Consider the following 18,812-nt stretch of genomic DNA (forward strand, 5'->3'; position numbering starts at 1 on the left):
CAAAGATCAGTGAAGTTGTCCAGCGTGCACTCCATGTTCCAGCTTGGTATATGGCCTTCGGTTATCATTCGCAGTTTGGAAGTGTGGCCCTCACAGATAACCTTTGACCTGGTTGATAATATGTACGGTGTGTCGTCTTACTGCCAATCGCAAGAGGGAAGAGGCCTGGCATGTTACACAGAATATAATTGTGTTACCATAGCAACTCAGATGGTGAAGAGACACGAGCTGAAGTGTCTGGAGCTCGTCGAGTGGCCGGAACACAATGCTTCAAAGATTTCTACCCCGGGTGACAAAGACAATCAAGAGCTCGCTCGGCGTACGACACACCTAACCAATAGAAATCACTCATGTGTCCTAATGCAAAAAGCATAACAAGGTAAAATAATAAAGTTCTTAACATGAAACAGGCTAACCTAATGTATGCACACACACACACACAAATGCACCGGTAACATAATAATAACTGTGAACACACCAAGACAAACAAATGAACAAATGTAATATAAACTGCAGACTATTTTGTAAATATCAAGACAGAGCGAGAAACGCTTTTCTCTTGCTGATCAAACAAATAATCATAACATACTCCTGACCAAATAAATCTTACCTGAATGCATGTATTTCACACTTTACAAAGTCAATTTCTGCAATTTAAGAGCCAAAACCTCTTCAACTGTCCTTGGCTTTCAAATAAAATGAACTGCTTTAGTTATCTTGAACAGCAAACGACCCAGGAGACAGGAAAGACAATTTCTTCTCCATTTTCGGGAAACTGCAATAACTGAGATCGTCCTATTTATAGCCTACATGTGTAGATAAATGACAAATCTTTATTGATGAGGGCAACAGAAAAAGCAAGAGTTATGTTGTTTGACATCGAGCTCTCGAACTAAGTGGCAGAAATTTAAAAAATACATAAATTTGAAACAAAGCGATAAAAGGCAGACAGAGAAATTACAATATGTAGAAACATGGTGATTGAGATGTGAACTGCCAGGTGTGTTTAGTTGGCTAGAGGACTGGCAACATGCGCTCCATGTTTGTCTGTCGGTTCGAGTAGTCAAAGGAAGTCTACAGGTAAGTTAATCACCTTATGAGAACACAGGTAGGCCACTCATACTGCGGTTCCAGTTCTAAGACACGAGTGAACCCCAGACTGTACGGTGTAGACACTGCACAGCTCCCTCATAGACATGCACTGGAGTCCCAGGGTAGTTTTCAAAAGAGATTCCCGAAACCCTTCTAAACTGTCTTCATCTTTAACATGGCGGCAAAACAATTTCTGGTTGTTACACTTGTCAGCTACATTTGATACTGTAGATTATTGTATACCTCTACACAGACTTCAGCACTCTTCTGGTATTCCTGTTGCTTTGTCCTACTTGTGAACCTGTCTCATGCACCGACCCCAGACTGTTTGTGAATGGAATATACTTACATGCCTTTGTCTTGGGATGTGGTGTCCCGCAATGGTCAGTTGTAGGTTTAATACTTGATACTCTAATTCTCCTGTCAACATGGTGTTCTTGACACAGCAGGAGAAAAAGATAATGTCGACTGTCGATGTGTCTTTAGCCTCAAGTGAAGGAAGCACCTTACATGTCTGTCGTGTTCAGTAGAATCTTCAGTAAACATTGCAAACAGTCCCGAGGTCTGTCTTGTGTAGGGTGCACAGGACTTGGTTGCTTAATTAAACACAGTTAAATGATTTTTAATGTATGTCACTGTAATAAAAATATCATTTCTATCACTTTTATCAGGTTATATTATTTATCTTCTAGTAACCCTGACAGTGCGAGCTGTTTGCATGTATTTTATATTATAACAAAATGCGCAAAGTTTCCTCCTAAGTTGTTGTAGTCTTTGCTGTAGTGATTAAGTATTGAAATGTCAACAGCTCTTACACCTACATGTACACCTACACCTACAGGTACTCACAAAGATTTTATTTAAATGTTAACGACTTAAACTAAAGAAGTATCTGAACTTCATTTTTTATTGATTTGAGTAGATTCTGCGGTCCGGCGACAACAGTGAGTGTGCCATGCACATGTCCTCCACGTGTGAGTGTCAAGACCCTGGGTCAGGCCGTGTGGTGGACAGGAGAGTGCTATACTGCTGTAATCACACTCTTCCCGGAGCAAGTTCACCTGCTACACACGGCGCCTCCCACACTCTTTGTCACCGGACCGCCCGGTACAGGTAAAACTGTGGTGCTGCTGCTGATGGCCATACAGTGGCTGCGGTGTGGTCACCACGTCTACGTTGTCAGTACGTGGAGGGGGAGTAGTGCAGCGAGCATCATGTTGTATCACCTGTTGCTGCAGACAGTAAAGACACAACAGTCAGCAGGTGTGTCTACCGTGATGACAACTGTACAGTAAAATTCATTATGATAGAGAAGTACAAGTCAGCTTAGTAATTTCTCGTGTACTCGTAGCAACACACGACTGTTTTTTTACATATACGCCTAGAGCACAGAATATAAAGTTTATATATACACAAGGATCACAGTCAGTAAACTAGCAAGAAGTCATTCAAATACCGATAAGGCAGCACACATACACCTCTCTACTGACTCCAGTACCTGAGTACCTCCCCATGTTTTGTGGTGTCACATGACCTCCTTTCACCCCACATAGCTAAGGACATTGTTGTTACAGTGTTTAGCCAAGCATGGAGCGCCTTACTCAAGATCACCTTACTAGGATTAGAAACATCTTGCTTCACAATCTGTAGTTAACATATTAGGACTGTTGAATGCAGCATAAACTATAGTACAGTTGAAGACGACTTACATGAGGTTACGTTACTAGGAATGTGACGTGCCTCTAGTAATGCTGGTCTTTCTGTACATCACGTATTGCGTGGAACAATTAAGATACCCCGTTACAACATACCCATAACATGCAAAGTATAAAATACAACAAACACAATATTGTATACGCGAAAAGTATTTAAAAACGGTCCATGAGTAAATTTCACCCACTGTCAGTGCATTTTATTTATTAGTGCCTTTTGCATGCAACATTAACTCGAATAAAAGTAGCTTCACCGACATTTTCTGCAATCAACGCCCATAAAGGCGACATCTTTACTCACAGCTACACCTTAAAACTAAAAACCGAAGCTACCATTTGAACAAGTAAAGGCTTCACTTGATACCCAGTGGAGCAGCACACTCACAACTCGGGTGAGATTTCATAGACCCAAAGTAAGTCAACCCAGATCACGTGGCTGACGTCGTTACCACGATGAGTAGATCCAGCATGATGGATGTGATTTGACAAGCAGGATGTGTTTACATTCGGTAACCCTTAGGTGAAGGGTGAAGGACAGAGTAAGCAGGATGCTGACAGGCTGGTCGCTGGCGTCACGCTTCCGGTGTTTTATCTTCACTGAGATGTTTAGGGGAAAATAAGCTACAAGTGACTGCAATCAGAAATGAACCATGTACTATCTGCGTGTTAAAGAAGCTAATGTTTGGAAATGAGTGAGTACTTTAACAAAGCAAAGGCCTAAAATAATGGAAGAAGTAGAAAACTTGTTGTTTGTGTATATAAACGAGAAAGACAAGATGTTAGCATCAGTGAGTCGTTCGTTTGTGAGGAGGCGCAGAATCTGCAGATTTGCAGAAGAAAACCCCAGGGACAAGTGCTGCGAGGGATTTTATCTTCAAAGCCAGTCGAGGCTGGTGTGAGAAATGTCGGCACAGAAGAGGCATCCACAGCGTCACAAGGCATGGACAGGCAGCGAGTTCCGACAAGGCAGGGGCTGAGAAGTTCGTTCAAGAATTCAGAAAAAATTATAGAAGAAAGATGTTACATCCCGCAATAGAAACCAATTAAATCTATTTCCTTTATTTGTTATGGGGAAAACTGTTTCGGATACTGAACATTTCGGGTACCGACCTACTTTTTGTGACTGACATCACGATGAGAATGATTCCTACAAGATCAGGAAAAGTAGTGCAGCACACGCCTGCCTACAACACTAGCAGACTCTGTACTTGCCGGGGTAGAGTGGAGGAGAGAGACAGAAGCCACACCTTCAACATTCACTCATTGTTTTGAAAGTCAGGACTGAGTCAGTAGGTTGTGCTTCCTGCCTTCCATTGTTTTCTCTTTCTCTCTCTCCACACGCTGAGCTCTGTGTGTATTCGTCCGCTCTTGTACAGAGAGGTTTGACAGACTGTTGACTTCAAAACATTCAGAGAACATACCTGGCTTTTATTTCTTTCCACTGGAACATTTTGTGAGTTCTGTGGTTATTAAACACGTGCTAAACTCGCCTGTAAGATTGGGATATTCTGCCATTTACATGGGATTATTACTGAAGTATTTAAACTAAACAAACCTCGTTTACCTGCTGATAATAATCGGCTTGACTTTATTCGTGTTTCTTTACTTTCATTAATTGATTAATTAATTAATTAGATGATTATCTCCGTCTAAATATTTTGCTTACCTTTCGAGCATGCGCACTCCAAATGTGTAAGAAGCAGTGATACAAACTTGGAAGTCCATCTGCAACACTAGAGCTTCACATTCACAAGTTCACGTGAAAGTAGATTAAAAAGCAAGTTTTCACCTTCTTACTTCCAACAAGTTGTGAATGACAAGCTGAAATCAACAAAAAGCAAACGAGGAAACTTACCGAAATAAAAGTGAGATGGTCGCAGAAGAGATGTGCCGCCATCTTCTTCCCTGTGTATGTCTGTTGTTTCCTTGTTGTTTTCAAGCCAACATCAGAAAAATTGGAAGGAAGTGTCGATGATGTGTTCGATAAGCAATAAAGCATGAACCATTTGATAACACCGCAACCACGATTGTCTCCCTGTGGACAGCAGCCATACTTGCTACGGGAGGGTAAGACACTACCCCTGGAAAATAAAGTCTGATCTGTGAAGTGCTTGCTTCAGTTCTCTGTATTACTTCATCTCCAGGCACCTCTACCATCGCTTTATACTCACAGACTCTCGTTCTTACTACACACAACATGATCATGCTTATGTCACGATTTTCCCGAAAGATTGACATTTTTTAGCGACTCCTCGACAGCTCACTTGATGGGTTTTCAAGCCTCGTGTCGATGAGCAAATATTTCAAACATTGGCTCAGCGCGTGTTTGGATGTGAAACACCGAGACTCAACGAGACATGCCCATCATTGTCTTTTTCTGTCCTTCTGTCTTCATACAGTGAGGCTTAGTCAGTAAAAATGTTGTAAGGTAAACATTTAATGCTACTGTACAGACCGGCGTTCACCTACCTGTCACGACGATAAACTCACAAGATTCAAACCCTTCAGCTTCAGATCCTATCACGTGACAAGAGTATGAGCCAGCTTGATCACGTGACGCTTGCGGTGTTGTGATGACGACAACGTCTGTGACGGCGCTGCTCAGCTCGTATCCCGGGGCTGTGGTGCAGTTGAGGTCGTCGCTGACCCAGACACAGGATACGATTGTAGTTCCTACATTTAACGAGACATCGACAAAACCATCTGAATGGCTTCAATGCGGAGCAGAAGCACAGCAGGTAATTGTACAGGTATGGATACCTCTTGCTGACAACACAAACACACAAACACACTTACAAGGCTGCATAGATACCTACTCTAAAACATTTTAACACAAGTATCCACTTCTCAGAAGAGTGCAGCTCAAATAACATTTATAAGATGTTCATGTCGACTCAGACATCACCTTTCTCGCCAGCTCCACCATCACGGACCACCATGAAGTCGGTTCTCGTGGCATTGACATCCACACTGTAGGTACAGGTCAGTGATGATGGTTCCTTCTCCAGGACACGTGGATAGTGACAGGACGAGGTCACTGGAGCTGTAGTCAGAGAACACATTTAGTTTCAGCCCAGCCACAGTCCGTATATTATTTTATTTTTCAAATTTATTCTACATGTTACAATGAAGTGAAGTATGATTTTATCTCATTAATGACAATCTTCACATCTCAAAGTTTTAATACTCGTGTCTGTTGATCGTTACATTCCACAAAGGACAGGTTGTCATAGATACCAGGTAGATGGTCTGTTATATGACAGCTGCACGTTCCTGTGTCGTTATCCTGTAGTCTGGGTATCCTCAGGGTAAGCTGGTCCGTGGCATTGCTGCCAAACTCGTAGCCTCGAGCGGTGATACAGTTCAAGTTGCTTTTAATCCAGTCGCAAAACACCACAGGACCTCAACATTCCAAAAGAAAGAAGTTGGGATGTATTCAAGAAAATACTATTTTAATGGCACACTGCTAGTTACCATTCAGAATTGTAAAACAGTGTTTATCGGAATGTTGGAGTATTCTCTGACTTTCTGTAGCTAATTTTTACTGTGCTTTTCTTAAAAATATTTTTATATTTTAACTAAATGTAAGTAAAGTAGAATGAAAAAAAATAATTAAGTCACAGCAGGTATTAATTACTTATAAAGGAGCTTGAAATTGTGCAATCACTAAAAAGTTATAATTGACTTTTGTAAAACAAATTAATTTAAAATGAAACATTTTGTACTCAGTAATACAGCAAAAGTTCTGTGTGAGATCAAAATACCTCTCTCCCCACGGTTTGTGTTGTGATAAACAATAAACTTGGCTTTCGTCTTGCTGATGTCCTCTTGGAAGTAACACGTTAACGATGTTTGTGTGATATTGTTTACAGAACATGTCGTGTTCTCCACTGAAACAAATAAACGGACTTCTTTCAAGGAAGACTAAATATTCAGATTATAAACTTAACCCTTGCCTCTCCCTGAATGATCTGACCATTTCAGGCCACTTCTATGTATGACAGTCTTTGTAAAGTGAATGTTTTACGAAAATAAAAGCTACCTACTGATAAAAAACATCTTCAAAAGAAATGTAAAGAACACTGAAACAATATTATTACATTGTGTGAAAAATGATGGCAACATTAATAGCGAATAACAACATACCTTGTGCAGGCATGGCGGCGCTTGACGAAATAGAGACGATGACGACAATGACAACGACAAGGAGCAAACATGGCTCTCGTGAGAGAAAAGTGTCAGTCATCTTGGGTGACATCCTGTCATTATGAGTTACATGTCTCAGACTTGATTAACCTCTGTCTCTTTGGATTTAATTTTCTAGTGATCAACATAATCATCAACATCAACAACAACAAAATCAACAGCAAGAAGATGAGTATGTTTCAATGTATTTAACTATATCTTTCTATTATTTGGTGGTAGGCGACCTGTCCACCATAATGGGTAGCACTCATTTCCTAAGTCCGTCCTCGTATTATTGTTTTAGTTACACTGCCATGACAAACAGTAGTGTACAAAAATTATCAAAAAATAAATGAATTAATAAGTCAACTAATCATTAAAGACATAAATTAGTAAAGCCATCAATACTTGCCATGTTAGAGAAGAAAACAAGTGAAATCAAAGGCCAGAGCCAGATGCCATCTTTAATTATTTGAATTAGTACAAAAGTGACTTGTCTTCATGGCCGTGATAGCGGACAGAGCTTGTTCCTGTCCAAACAATGAACAGTGTTCTCTTAGGAGAGACACACAAGCAGCATTCAGAGATAAGATACAATTAGTAGACTTCACGGTTGTCCTCTCAACTTCCTTCTATTGAATTTGTACAATGGCCGTCTGTAGGATACACAGGGTCACTGAGCGAGAAAAGCACAACAGGAAAAATATATTTCTGACAGCAATGTGTGTGTGTGTGTGTGTGTGTGTGTGTGTGTGTGTGTGTGTGTGTGTTACAGCTGTAACTTTATTGTCAATCGTCTCTATTTGTTCATCAATGATGATCTACTGATCTCGCCACTCGTACTTGTGACATTCTATTTCCTGGTTTTCTGTTGGAATTTCTTTAATTATTCTTCGACTTCTTTGATTCTCAGGTTTACTTTTATTTCTTCTTTCTTCTCAGAACACGACATGGACAGGCAACAGTGTAATGGCTTGTACACTAGAGTTACATTGAACTTTGTATAAAACTGTCAGTTTATAATGTGTGAGACATTGCAGTCACAACGATGTCTGGTAGATGTACTTTAAGTTTTAGTTATATTTTTTTGTACAGATATTACACATGTGCATCGATGTGTTTTTCGCGAAAGGTGGAGATAATTTTGTTGTTAATGTCCTTTCATGCATTAGCAACACGCACGGTGGTAGGATATCATGTAATATAAATATTGCATTATATATAACATCTAGGAATTTGACGATTGTTTTGTTTCTTTCGCAATTAAAAAGTTGTTCAAAAAGATATTCACTTGATATAACTAATTTAATTCATGTTGACAGTACCCACTAAAACCATTAAAAACAAACATACGTACCCGTATTTACAGAGCTTTGATGTCTGTCGATGGACTCAAATAAAGGAAGATAGAAACTTCAGGAACACGGACACAAATGAGATTGTCAGTCAACCAACACAAGTGTCGGAGCACCATTTGCTGACAATATTTTTAAACCAAATTTAGGTTTCTGTAATCCCAGAAGACAACAGAGACTGGGATCAGGTTTTTTATCTTTGAACGATGCTTGGTGAAGGTTGTAGGCTTTAATAATCCTCGAGAAATAATTTAGAGCTTTTTGGTACCAACTAATCCTCAAATAATCATTTGCATTAACATGTTACACGTGCATTCCTTAGATAGTTTCTGTCCTTGACTTTTTTCTTTCCACTGATATCTTGTCACATGTCCTCAAATGTGATTCAACCCTTTCTTGGTAAACTCAAAATATTTCTTAAACATCGAAATCCCAATCTTATTAAGCCTGAAACTCTTTAAAGTATTCGAAGATATTGGTCAACACCGTGACCTATTTAATAAAAAAAACTTCTTGTATTTTGTTAATTTTTTACAGATACAAGAGGACTGTACACGAGGAAGATATTGAGGAAACCACCTTGACCTGACTGCTAGCGGAGATAAAACTTATTGTAAGCAGCTTTGCTCCGACTTAAATCGTTTTCATGTCAGGGAAGTGAAACTCTGGGAGAAAATGTCGACAGACTTAGCTGTTGGATTTATCATTAACATGTGACTCTATGTTCTTACTGACTAAATGTATTACTGCAGACACACATCTCATCCTAAGGTCATCTCATCCAGAACATTTCCGAGATAAAACATAGGTTAGTACATCAAGGTGAAAAATGTTTTGCTGCCTTTTTCGGTGGTTGAACCCATCGGTACACAGCTTGTAAGTGTGACAAGACAATAACAATACAATTATTTTGTGAACGAGGGTGCACCTTGTCTGGATGAATGTTCGAGTGAAGTGTTTAGCAAAATCTCGTGTTTGATGTCCCGGTATTGATAGCAAAGAATCACTCAGGGTCGTGGGGTTTATGCTTAGAAAATGATACACAAAGCTACACAGAGGGAGAATGATGTCCATCTACGGCAGGGGTCTCAAACTCATATTAGCATGTGGGCCGCAGTGGAAAGTAACAGCCAGTCAGCGGGCCGCACCACCAAAAGAAAATGTTTTTTCATTAAATTTTACGAACACTACTGTCACTGCAGTTAAATGCTAAAATAAAGTTTTTATAATTATTAATTACATTTAGTGTAGTTTATTACATGCACAAGCAGTTTAGTTTATTAAAATAAGTTGACGTTGTCTCTGTCACTAATAAAAAAGCAGAAACTGTAGTTCCCAAAAAAAGCAACTATAATTACTAGGCCTACTGCAGATGGCTCGTCACTCATGTTTCTGTCCACTCAGCTGAGATCGTTTGGCAGAGACCAGACATCGACGTTAGGCCTGAAGTCGCGTGTAGTGGCAAGCCGCAAGGTTGCTCTCAGATGCTCATTAGTCAGTCTTGATCGTAATGCTGTTTTGTTGATCTTCATTCTGGAGAAAAACTGTTCGCAAACGTACGTACTCCCAAACATCGCTAGAATTCTAGCAGCTGTGCAGAATAAGTTTGGAAAATTCTCTCTAGGAAGAAACTGGTAGAAATCTGGAACTCAAACATCAACGTATTTTTGCTTCAGAACAGTGTCACACTGCAGGTCCAGTAGTTCCATCTGGACTTCCTCTGTCACGTTTTTCACATCAACAGCGAACGGAGTGGCAACAAGGACAAACTGTGGTTGGAGAGCAGTGAATTGCTGAAAGCGGTGTTCAAAATCTTCCAGTAGTCTGGAGAGGATGTCTACGTAGTCTTTCAGGCGCTGTGGTTCAACCGTTATGCTCTGTAGAAAAGAGAAATGAGCCAGGTGTCCATCTGCCAGCTGAGTGGCCCACAACGTCAGCTTGCATCTGAATGATTTGATGCGGTCAAACATCACGGTAATCAGCTGCTTTGAGCCCTGTAGTTGTGAATTGAGTGTATTGAGATGTTGCGTGATGTCAGTAAGAAAAGCAAGATCCGACAAAAACATTGGGTCACTGAGCTGAGGTATGTCTCTGTCTTTCATTGCCATGAACAATGCTATTTCCCGTCTCAGTTCAAAAAATCTCTGCAGCACTTTTCCACGACTCAACCATCTGACTTCCGTACGATACAGCAACTCTCGGTATTCCGTTTCTCAATCAGCTAGAAATGACACAAACTGTCTGTGGTTGAGACCCCGTGCACGTATGAAGTTCACCGTCTTCACAGCATCCATCACGTTCTTCATTTGTAGACTTTTGGCACAGAGTGCTTCTTGGTGCACAATGCAGTGTATGGCTGCAAAAGGTCCCGCCAAGCTGAGTTGATTCCGTTTCTCTACCATTAATCCAACAACACCAACCTTCTCTGAACACATTGCTGGTGCACCGTCCGTAGCCACTGAAACAAGTTTTTCCCACGGTAGCCCACACCTGGTGGAACATTTCCTGAACGTTTTAGTAGTTCCCTCACTTGTCTTATTTTCATTTCACTTGTGAACGGGGGTAATTTTCACCGCGGGAGTTAATCATCAAGCACAACATACATATAAACCGCGGACGTGGCCGCGGGCCGCACAAAAATGTTTCGCGGGCCGCATGCGGCCCGCGGTCCACGTGTTTGAGACCCCTGGTCTACTGGCTGTTATCTTTCATTTATCATCGTTGGTCTGCGCACAGAGTGTGATCTGTCTTGGTCGCAATGCTGCATGTTATTATATAACTCCACATAATTATTATTATAGATACACCATGCGATGTCATCATTCATATAATAAATGAAATTAAGATGAAATAACCCAAGCGCACAAAAAGACACACACACACACACAGATAAACAGAGTCCCTCAGACATGTCGCCTGCTTCTTTCATTCTGTTTCTTTGTCCTGATGTTACCAAAGACGCAAAGTATAGCTGTGAATGGTTGTCTTGGTACATAGCATTGTAGAGACATCGACCTTTTCTCATCCCAGAGAGAGACAGAGAGTGCTCTGTGCTTGTGTGGGTGTGTGAATGGTGTTTGAACAATAATTTCATGGTGATATAGATTTGTTTGTGTGTTTGTGTGTGTGTGTGTGTGTGTGTGTGTGTGTGTGTTAGAGCGCTGTCGTGTACAGACTGATATCAATGTCACAGCTGATCAACCGCACAGAAACTGAGCATAATAGTGCTGACCAACACTCTATAACAAAATACAACACAAAATTTTACATTACCAACCAACACGACCCGACACAGACTAACTTCATTCTTAATGATGATGATGATGATGATGATGATGATGATTGATGATTGATGATTGATGATTGATGATGATGATGATGATGATGATGATGATGATGATGATGATGATCGACAAAGCCTACTATATTCTCTGTCTTCCAACCATTTACCGCGCGCCGTTCATGCACAAACACACAAAGTAAAGGCATGACACACACTGGTAATACTTAATCAAAAGAATTTAAAAGTGATGTACAAAGACATTTTGTATTTTAGTCGATAGAACTGCAGACACTAACACTAACTGTGGTTGTGTAAACAAGAACAAGTGTGTAGATCTTATAATGTTGATATTGACACTACTTGTTGTGTAAACAGAGACACGGACCTCGTGATGTAAGAAAATAGTATGACGTCATGTGTATATCGTCATGAGGTGATGACGTGGTGATAGACTGAGAGTAGAAGAGGAGAAACACTGATGACAAGTGTTGATGTAAGAGAGAGACACACGACGACAACAGGTGACAGGTGAGTGAGTGTCAGTGTCAGTCATAATCAGGGGAGACAATCACAAGTTGTGACGTACAGCGGGACATAAGGTAAAATCGGTCAAAGCCATCATTATTATGCAACGTCAGACAGACGACTACTTTTCTCTCCAGACCACGAACGCGATGTCCATGCGCCACCCACACCACGTCACTGTGGGCCGTGGCCACGTCCTCGATGTCATCATCCTTCATCACCCGCACTGGGATACCCGCTTCTTGCAGTCCCTTCACTACACCCGAGTTGTCTCTAACGTAATTCCAGTACAACACTAGCACGTCTCTCCACTGTAGACACGGTGGTGTTGTGTCGCCGCTACTGGAGGTTACTGTTGCAGATGTTGCTGTGCCACTCTCTGTGAACAATAACAGTTTATACTGCAAGTCACGTGTCACAGATACAACATACACACTGACAAATACATCGATATGAATAATAATTAATAATATAACAATAAACAACAATAATAATAATAATGCAAAATGTGTAAAGCACATACTCACACTTCTAAGGAGCAAGCTCTTAGAGCTTGAGAACAAGAACGAAACATGGACAGCATACGAGCGACAAAAATAAAAACAAAACAAAACAAAAACCCACATGAACTATAAAAGAATAAACAACCTTACTAACCGAAGAATAAAATCAAATACAGAAAACACAAAAAGGAACCAAATAACAAGATCAAAAGCTGAGAGCAACATGATATTACAAAAGGACGGATGTGACAAAGGACGAGCATTATGGGAAAGGTTGTTAGAGAAATGTTTAAGGCAAAGGTGTGTTTTTAGTGCACGTGTACAGGATTCCATTGGGATAGGTGGCGGATATGTCAAGGGAAGTAAAGGGAAAAAGTTCCATTGTTTGGCTGCACAATAACTAAACATCCTGTGCCCATATGATGTTGTGGTGACAGGAAGAGTAAGGAGACGATCATCAGACGAGGAGTGGAGTTGTGTAGCTGGGATGTAAGGGAACAGCAGGTCAGGGATAATAATCAGGGCAGGTGCCAGCAAGCAAGAAGTTGTAGTAAAACAAGTTTTGATAAAACAAACACACAGACCAGAGTGTCGGTACCGCGAAGACAGAATGTGACGGATGGCGCTGATCTTGTGTAGTTCATAATAGACTGACTAACAGACAGCTGTAACTCGTCTATCATAATAGACAAACTGACATACAGCTGTAACTTGTTTAGCAAGAGTTATGTCTGCAGTGACAATGAATCCCAGGTTCCTGACATAGAACACAAAGGTGAGGGTTTCCCCATCTTCATGTGACTTTTGTTGACAAACTAGGGAAGATGATTTTTTCTTCTCAAACGTAGGAGTGTTTCCGTTTTTATCATCATTGAGTTTAAGTTTGTTAGACACCATCCAGTCTTTGACTTCACTTATACAGACTTCTATGGTGCTGGTAGCACAGTGAGACTCAGCCAGTGGAGTGGAGCAGTACAGCTCCATATCATCAGCGTATCATCAGCATATGACTGATAAGAAACCTTGTGAGACTGGATGCAAGATGAAAGGGGTTTCATATACAAAATAAACAAAACTGGAGAGTACTGAGCCTTGATGGATGCCACACGGAAGTGGAGCAGGGCGAGATGTCTGACCATCAACACACAGTCTGTGTCCTGTCAGTGAGGTGGAAGTTGAACCCCGCTAGTGCAGGTCCAGAAATCCCGTTAAGGGTGTATAGTCTAGGAAGGAGCAGAGAGTGGTCCATAGTGTCAAATGCAGCAGACAGGTCCAGTAGAGTTAAGGTAGAAGCATCACCACTGTCAAGGGCAGATAATATGTGGGTAGTTACTTTAAGTAAAGTAGTTACAGTTCTGTTACAAGGTCTATATGCTGACTGACATGGGGGATGAGCTGGTGCTCTTATTAGTAGGCCCACAGCTGTGTCAAAACTATTTTCTCTGTGATCATTGAGATAAATAACATGTTGGAAACCGGACGATAATTGTTCAACATATTGACATTAACCGTGAACTTCTAGAGAAGTTGCTTCACCAGCAATTTTAAACAAAGGCGGGAAAACACCTGATGACAAGCTGAAAGTCACAATGTTTGTGATGGCAGGAAGTAAAATATCTAAACACTCAAGAAGACTTGTGGGTATTGGGTCTAACTAATAAGTTCTTGGCTTGGCTTTTATAATTATAGCCTTTATATCAGCATCATAGACAGGTCGAAATTCGGTTGAGAGCATCCCAGAAGAATATCACAAGAGATGCTGTCAGACTCCGATATCGAATCCAAGGATGACCGAATGTCCGAAATCTTGTTAGAAAAATAATCACAAAACACTTGTTGTAGCTGTCAAGCAGGATGAGCAGTGGGCAGCGGCATAACTCTACTAGTTTCAGTCATTTGATTGCAGATGTCGGAAAATGTTCTGGAGGAGGTGGAATTATTTATTTGGGTCTGAAGATATGATGTTTTGGCCTTTTTGACGCATCTTGCAACGACTGGCTTGGCGGACGTATAAGTCTCTTCGTGGATAGTGAGTCCAGTCTTCCGCACAAACACTCAACTTGCCGGCGAGTTCACTTCAGGTCACGGAGGTCGGAGGTCAACACTGACCTGTGAATACCAAGGTGACCACGTGGACTGGCGCTTCAGACGTCGAGACACTGGGACATGGTCATCAACTACTCCACACAAAACACAGTGAAATTTGTCAGCAGAGGGTAGCTGGAGCAGCATCTTTGTTTAACATCTGCAGTCTTGCTGTGACTGCGGTTATATCAACATGTAATGTGAGTACATCAACACTGCATAACGAGCGAGTGTGAAATTTGCAGAGCAGGTGATGTTTGGTTGTTTTTGTTGTGTTTTTTTTTTTCTATTTTTTTTTTTTTGAAAGGGCGCTGAGTACAACCACCGGCAGGGTAGCGACAAATGTAAATCCCTTTTATCGATGGGTGTCAACTTTACAAATAACATTAACATATATAAATTACCTTTAACATAATGTCGTAAACTGACAGACACATTAATCAGACACTATCTTGATCATAGGGTTGTCTTTCACCTGTTTGTTATTTATCACAAAAGTCAGAATGTAACTGTAAACAACGGTTCACTTCACAACACCCACACCTACCTGTAACACCAACACGGAGACTGTGTAGGAAGCTGGCCACCTCACGACCGCACGCGACACAGTTAACTGGGTTTTCACCTGAGTGACCCTGACCTCGGTGATACAGTCGTGTGACTGGCGGGCCGTCTGTGTGGTCGGACACACCTCGCTCACTGTACGGCAGGACATTACGAGTTACAGTGATCCACTCGTTCTGCTCGACTTCCCTGACGACGGCAGGTGGAGAGCGGAGGGGTCTGGTTAAATATTCCACTTGCCAGCCGTCGGGTGCGTCTTCATGGAAACAACTTGCCGCCCACAGATGGAGACGTGGAACTTGTGTCAACAGCTTGCTACAGAAGAACTCCAACCTTGGACAGTAACAGAGGATGTAACTATAAGTGTTACACTATATACTTTCACTAAAATGTGTTTATTTACTGTGCGAGACGTAATCAACTATAAATGTCATTACATTAATGACACGTGTTGCTACACAATCTCTGTAACAGTCGATGTAACACATTTACTTTCATATTACAATATCACCATAAGGTGACTCAACCATTGAAGAATTATCACCTGCTAAATCGGGGTGGCGATTAGGAGATAAAAGCGATCGCCATTTACCTGTGTGTTTATGAATACGTCACACACTGTACAACTCACCTGAAACTCGCTAGTTCATCAGCGATGACGTACAACGACTCTCCGCTCGCCGCCTGTGACAACTCGTTGACGGCCTTCTCCACGTCTTCACCGTCATAAAGTTCATACAACAGGAGGTGAGGCTGACCGGGTGACACACCTGCTGACTGTTGTGTGTTTACTGTCTGCAGCAACAGGTGATACAACATGCTGCACGCTGCACGACTCCCATCACACGTACTGACAACGTAGACGTGGTGACCACACCGCAGCCACTGTATGGCCATCAGCAGCAGCACCACAGTTTTACCTGTACCGGGCGGTCCGGTGACAAAGAGTGTGGGAGGCTCCGTGTGTAGCAGGTGAACTTGCTCCGGGAAGAGTGTGATTACAGCAGTATAGCACTCTCCTGTCCACCACACGGCCTGACCCAGGGTCTTGACACTCACACGTGGAGGACATGTGCATGGCACACTCACTGGTTTCGCCGGACCGCAGAACCTGCAACAAACAAATGTTGGATACTGGAGGTCATCTTACTGTTAGAATAAACATCACATCAGCTGCTGTGACCAACCCTGTATATTGAGTGATTTACATTATTTACTACAAGTGGTTTGTTACATTCAGTAATAACTTTTTCTGTCTTGACGTACTAACGTACTTCTCTGATAGAAAACAAAACTAAAAAGTGAAAGTAGCTACTACATTCTGTCTCTCTGTCTGTCACTAACGGTCTACTGTCTACTAACAGTTGTACATGTCGCGGTGAAGCATGAATTCTTCTCTCTAACTTTATTCTCTTCACCAATAAATACTGTCACCTCTGCTAATTTTGTGAAAATAGTTTAGTTGAGTAAATAAACAAACTAACCTGACATTACTGTTACAAACTGTACAGAATCTTCATAAAATATTTTCAGTAAAACCTCGATTTCACGTTTCTCAAGGGACCGCCATAATAAACGTTACATGGAGGAAACAGTTTATTTACTTCAGATGACACCCAGACACGCAGACAGTATGACAGACACCGCATGTCACAATCCTGTGTAAACATATCACGAGGTCAAAGTCCAACAGGTGAGCAGCAAGGTTGTGACCGAGTGTAGACAAGACTTGATGTCCTCGTGGGGAGGAACTCATCCAAGGTGGCCTGTCCTGTGAGTTGTGCTGGTGTTTACATCACGTGTCCTGTGAGTTGTGCTGGTGTTTACATCACGTGTCCTGGGAGTTGTGTTGGTGTTTACATCACGTGTCCTGTGACTTGTGCTCGTGTTTACATCACGTGTCCTGTGAGTTTTGTTGGTGTTTACATCACGTGTCCTGTGAGTTGTGCTGGTGTTTACATCACGTGTCCTGTGAGTTTTTTTGGTGTTTACATCACGTGTCCTGTGAGTTGTGCTGGTGTTTGCATAACGTGTTCCGCACGTGGCATATGTCCCAACATGTCGCTGCCCCCAGGGGCCTGGAGGCCAACTTCCCTCACGTGACCAGCGCTGTGAGGGTTTCGGACACTTCTTGGTGGTGGACCTGTTGATTCTCAGTAGTCGTCGTCGTCACTTCTGGCGTCGCCATCGACTCCATCTCCACTGTGTGTCACAGCCGCAGCTTCCTCGCATTTTTCGTCACGAGAGAGTACACCGCAAGTTTTCAAGCTCTCATCGCAAGTAACGAAACCGTCGAAGTGTAATTCAGATGCACCAGAGGTTACACTGTCCCAATCATCTCGGAGAACTTCGTCATTGAGGGTCACATCGTAAGTATCATCACCGTCATAACCAGCATCCGGCACACCTGACTGAGCATTGAAACCAGCCTTGGTTTTGTTTATATGTGTTTAACGCCGTGGCAGCAACTAAAGCTATACTACGGCATTGAAACCAGCCTTGGCAAATCAGTTTTGGTAATTGACGGATTAATTGCTGTCCATCATGCAGCGGCCACAAAGTTCATGGCCCTGAAGAAGTCAATGTTCAAGTTTAATACATCACGCATGCCGAGGTCAAACATGACCACAATCTTTGTACCATAGAAATGCTTGAAATTTTGGATAACCCACTATTAAGAGCCTTTAGGAAGGACCACGATCTTCACAGTTCGGAGCTGTGGATCTGGGCAGGGGCAGCGCAATGGTCAATGAAGAGAATAACTTCTCGGGCGCCAATTCCTATTATTGTGTCGAAAGACCGCAGGGACTGGGCCAAAATATCTGAGTTGATCCACGCTTTCTGTTAGTTTGCACACTTACACGGAAGGTTGTGAACATTTTTCAAATTTCTTCTGTTGAAGGGCTGGTGCTTGTTACTCCCGTCTGCGTTACAACACAACAGAACCGTAATTCTTTGTTTACTTTTTCTCCCCATGGCATTTTTCTTCCCGCACGTTTAGAGATTTTAAGTAAACAAAGCAAACTATAATTCGATTTTGTCGGCATTATAGACATCTTGCGGCGAGTAGCCTTGTAAATGTTGCTGCAGGTCATTATAAAAGTGCACACTAGTGTTGGCACTGCATGCAGGATACATTTAGTGCATCTGTAGGAGGTTGAGAAATGTGAGGTTCTTCATGTAGCAAGTAAACTCACTAGTAGGCACATCAGATTTTAGCAAAATAAGAGGAAAGGTAGGTTAGCTGCACAAACATTTAGTTCATCTGTATCAGCTGCATTTATGTTTGCTTCACAAGAAGGTTGTGTTGCTTTGATGACTATGATGGCACTGCAAATTGTATCTCAATGATTGACTACCTGTTGGATTTTTTCAACAGCAGAACACCAGTTGCAAAGGATTGCCATCAGACTAGAGAACTTAGCCATTATTGTAAAGTTTCTTTTAAAAACTAGAGATATGTTACTAACTATGACAGATATGACAGGCACACACAGTATGGAATGGT

At 41.7% G+C, this 18,812-nt stretch overlaps 2 protein-coding genes and 1 long non-coding RNA gene across 4 annotated transcripts in view; 1 reads left to right on the forward strand and 2 right to left on the reverse strand.

Moving 5' to 3' along the window:
* The window catches only part of LOC112574793, a 453,350-nt gene that overhangs the window by 243,540 nt on the left and 190,998 nt on the right, over positions 1-18,812 (forward strand). The gene's annotated exons all lie outside the window — the stretch shown is intronic.
* Positions 3,789-6,281, reverse strand: LOC112574853. The gene is made up of 3 exons (XR_003101501.1): positions 6,042-6,281; positions 5,710-5,847; positions 3,789-5,477 (listed from the first exon to the last, which is right to left on the reverse strand). It is a non-coding gene; the product is annotated as an uncharacterized LOC112574853 (long non-coding RNA).
* On the reverse strand, positions 11,251-16,162 carry LOC112574835. Its single transcript, XM_025256153.1, has 3 exons — positions 15,936-16,162; positions 15,288-15,637; positions 11,251-12,531 (listed from the first exon to the last, which is right to left on the reverse strand). The coding sequence occupies exons 1-3, from the start codon at positions 16,121-16,123 to the stop codon at positions 12,173-12,175; spliced, it is 897 nt and encodes a 298-aa protein (XP_025111938.1). The 5' UTR covers positions 16,124-16,162; the 3' UTR covers positions 11,251-12,172.

Source organism: Pomacea canaliculata, linkage group LG11 (assembly GCF_003073045.1).
Source record: "Pomacea canaliculata isolate SZHN2017 linkage group LG11, ASM307304v1, whole genome shotgun sequence".
In the NCBI taxonomy this organism is placed as follows: Eukaryota; Metazoa; Mollusca; class Gastropoda; order Architaenioglossa; family Ampullariidae; genus Pomacea; species Pomacea canaliculata.

Bases quoted from the DNA above. Each gene is read 5' to 3' on its own strand.
- LOC112574835 (XM_025256153.1), bottom strand. From the start codon at position 16,123: ATGTTGTATCACCTGTTGCTGCAGACAGTAAACACACAACAGTCAGCA. The intron at 15,638-15,935 runs GTGAGTTGTACA...TTACTGTCCAAG, and splicing joins GATGAACTAGCGAGTTTCAG to GTTGGAGTTCTTCTGTAGCA. The intron at 12,532-15,287 runs GTAGGTGTGGGT...TATTGTTCACAG, and splicing joins TCTCCGTGTTGGTGTTACAG to AGAGTGGCACAGCAACATCT.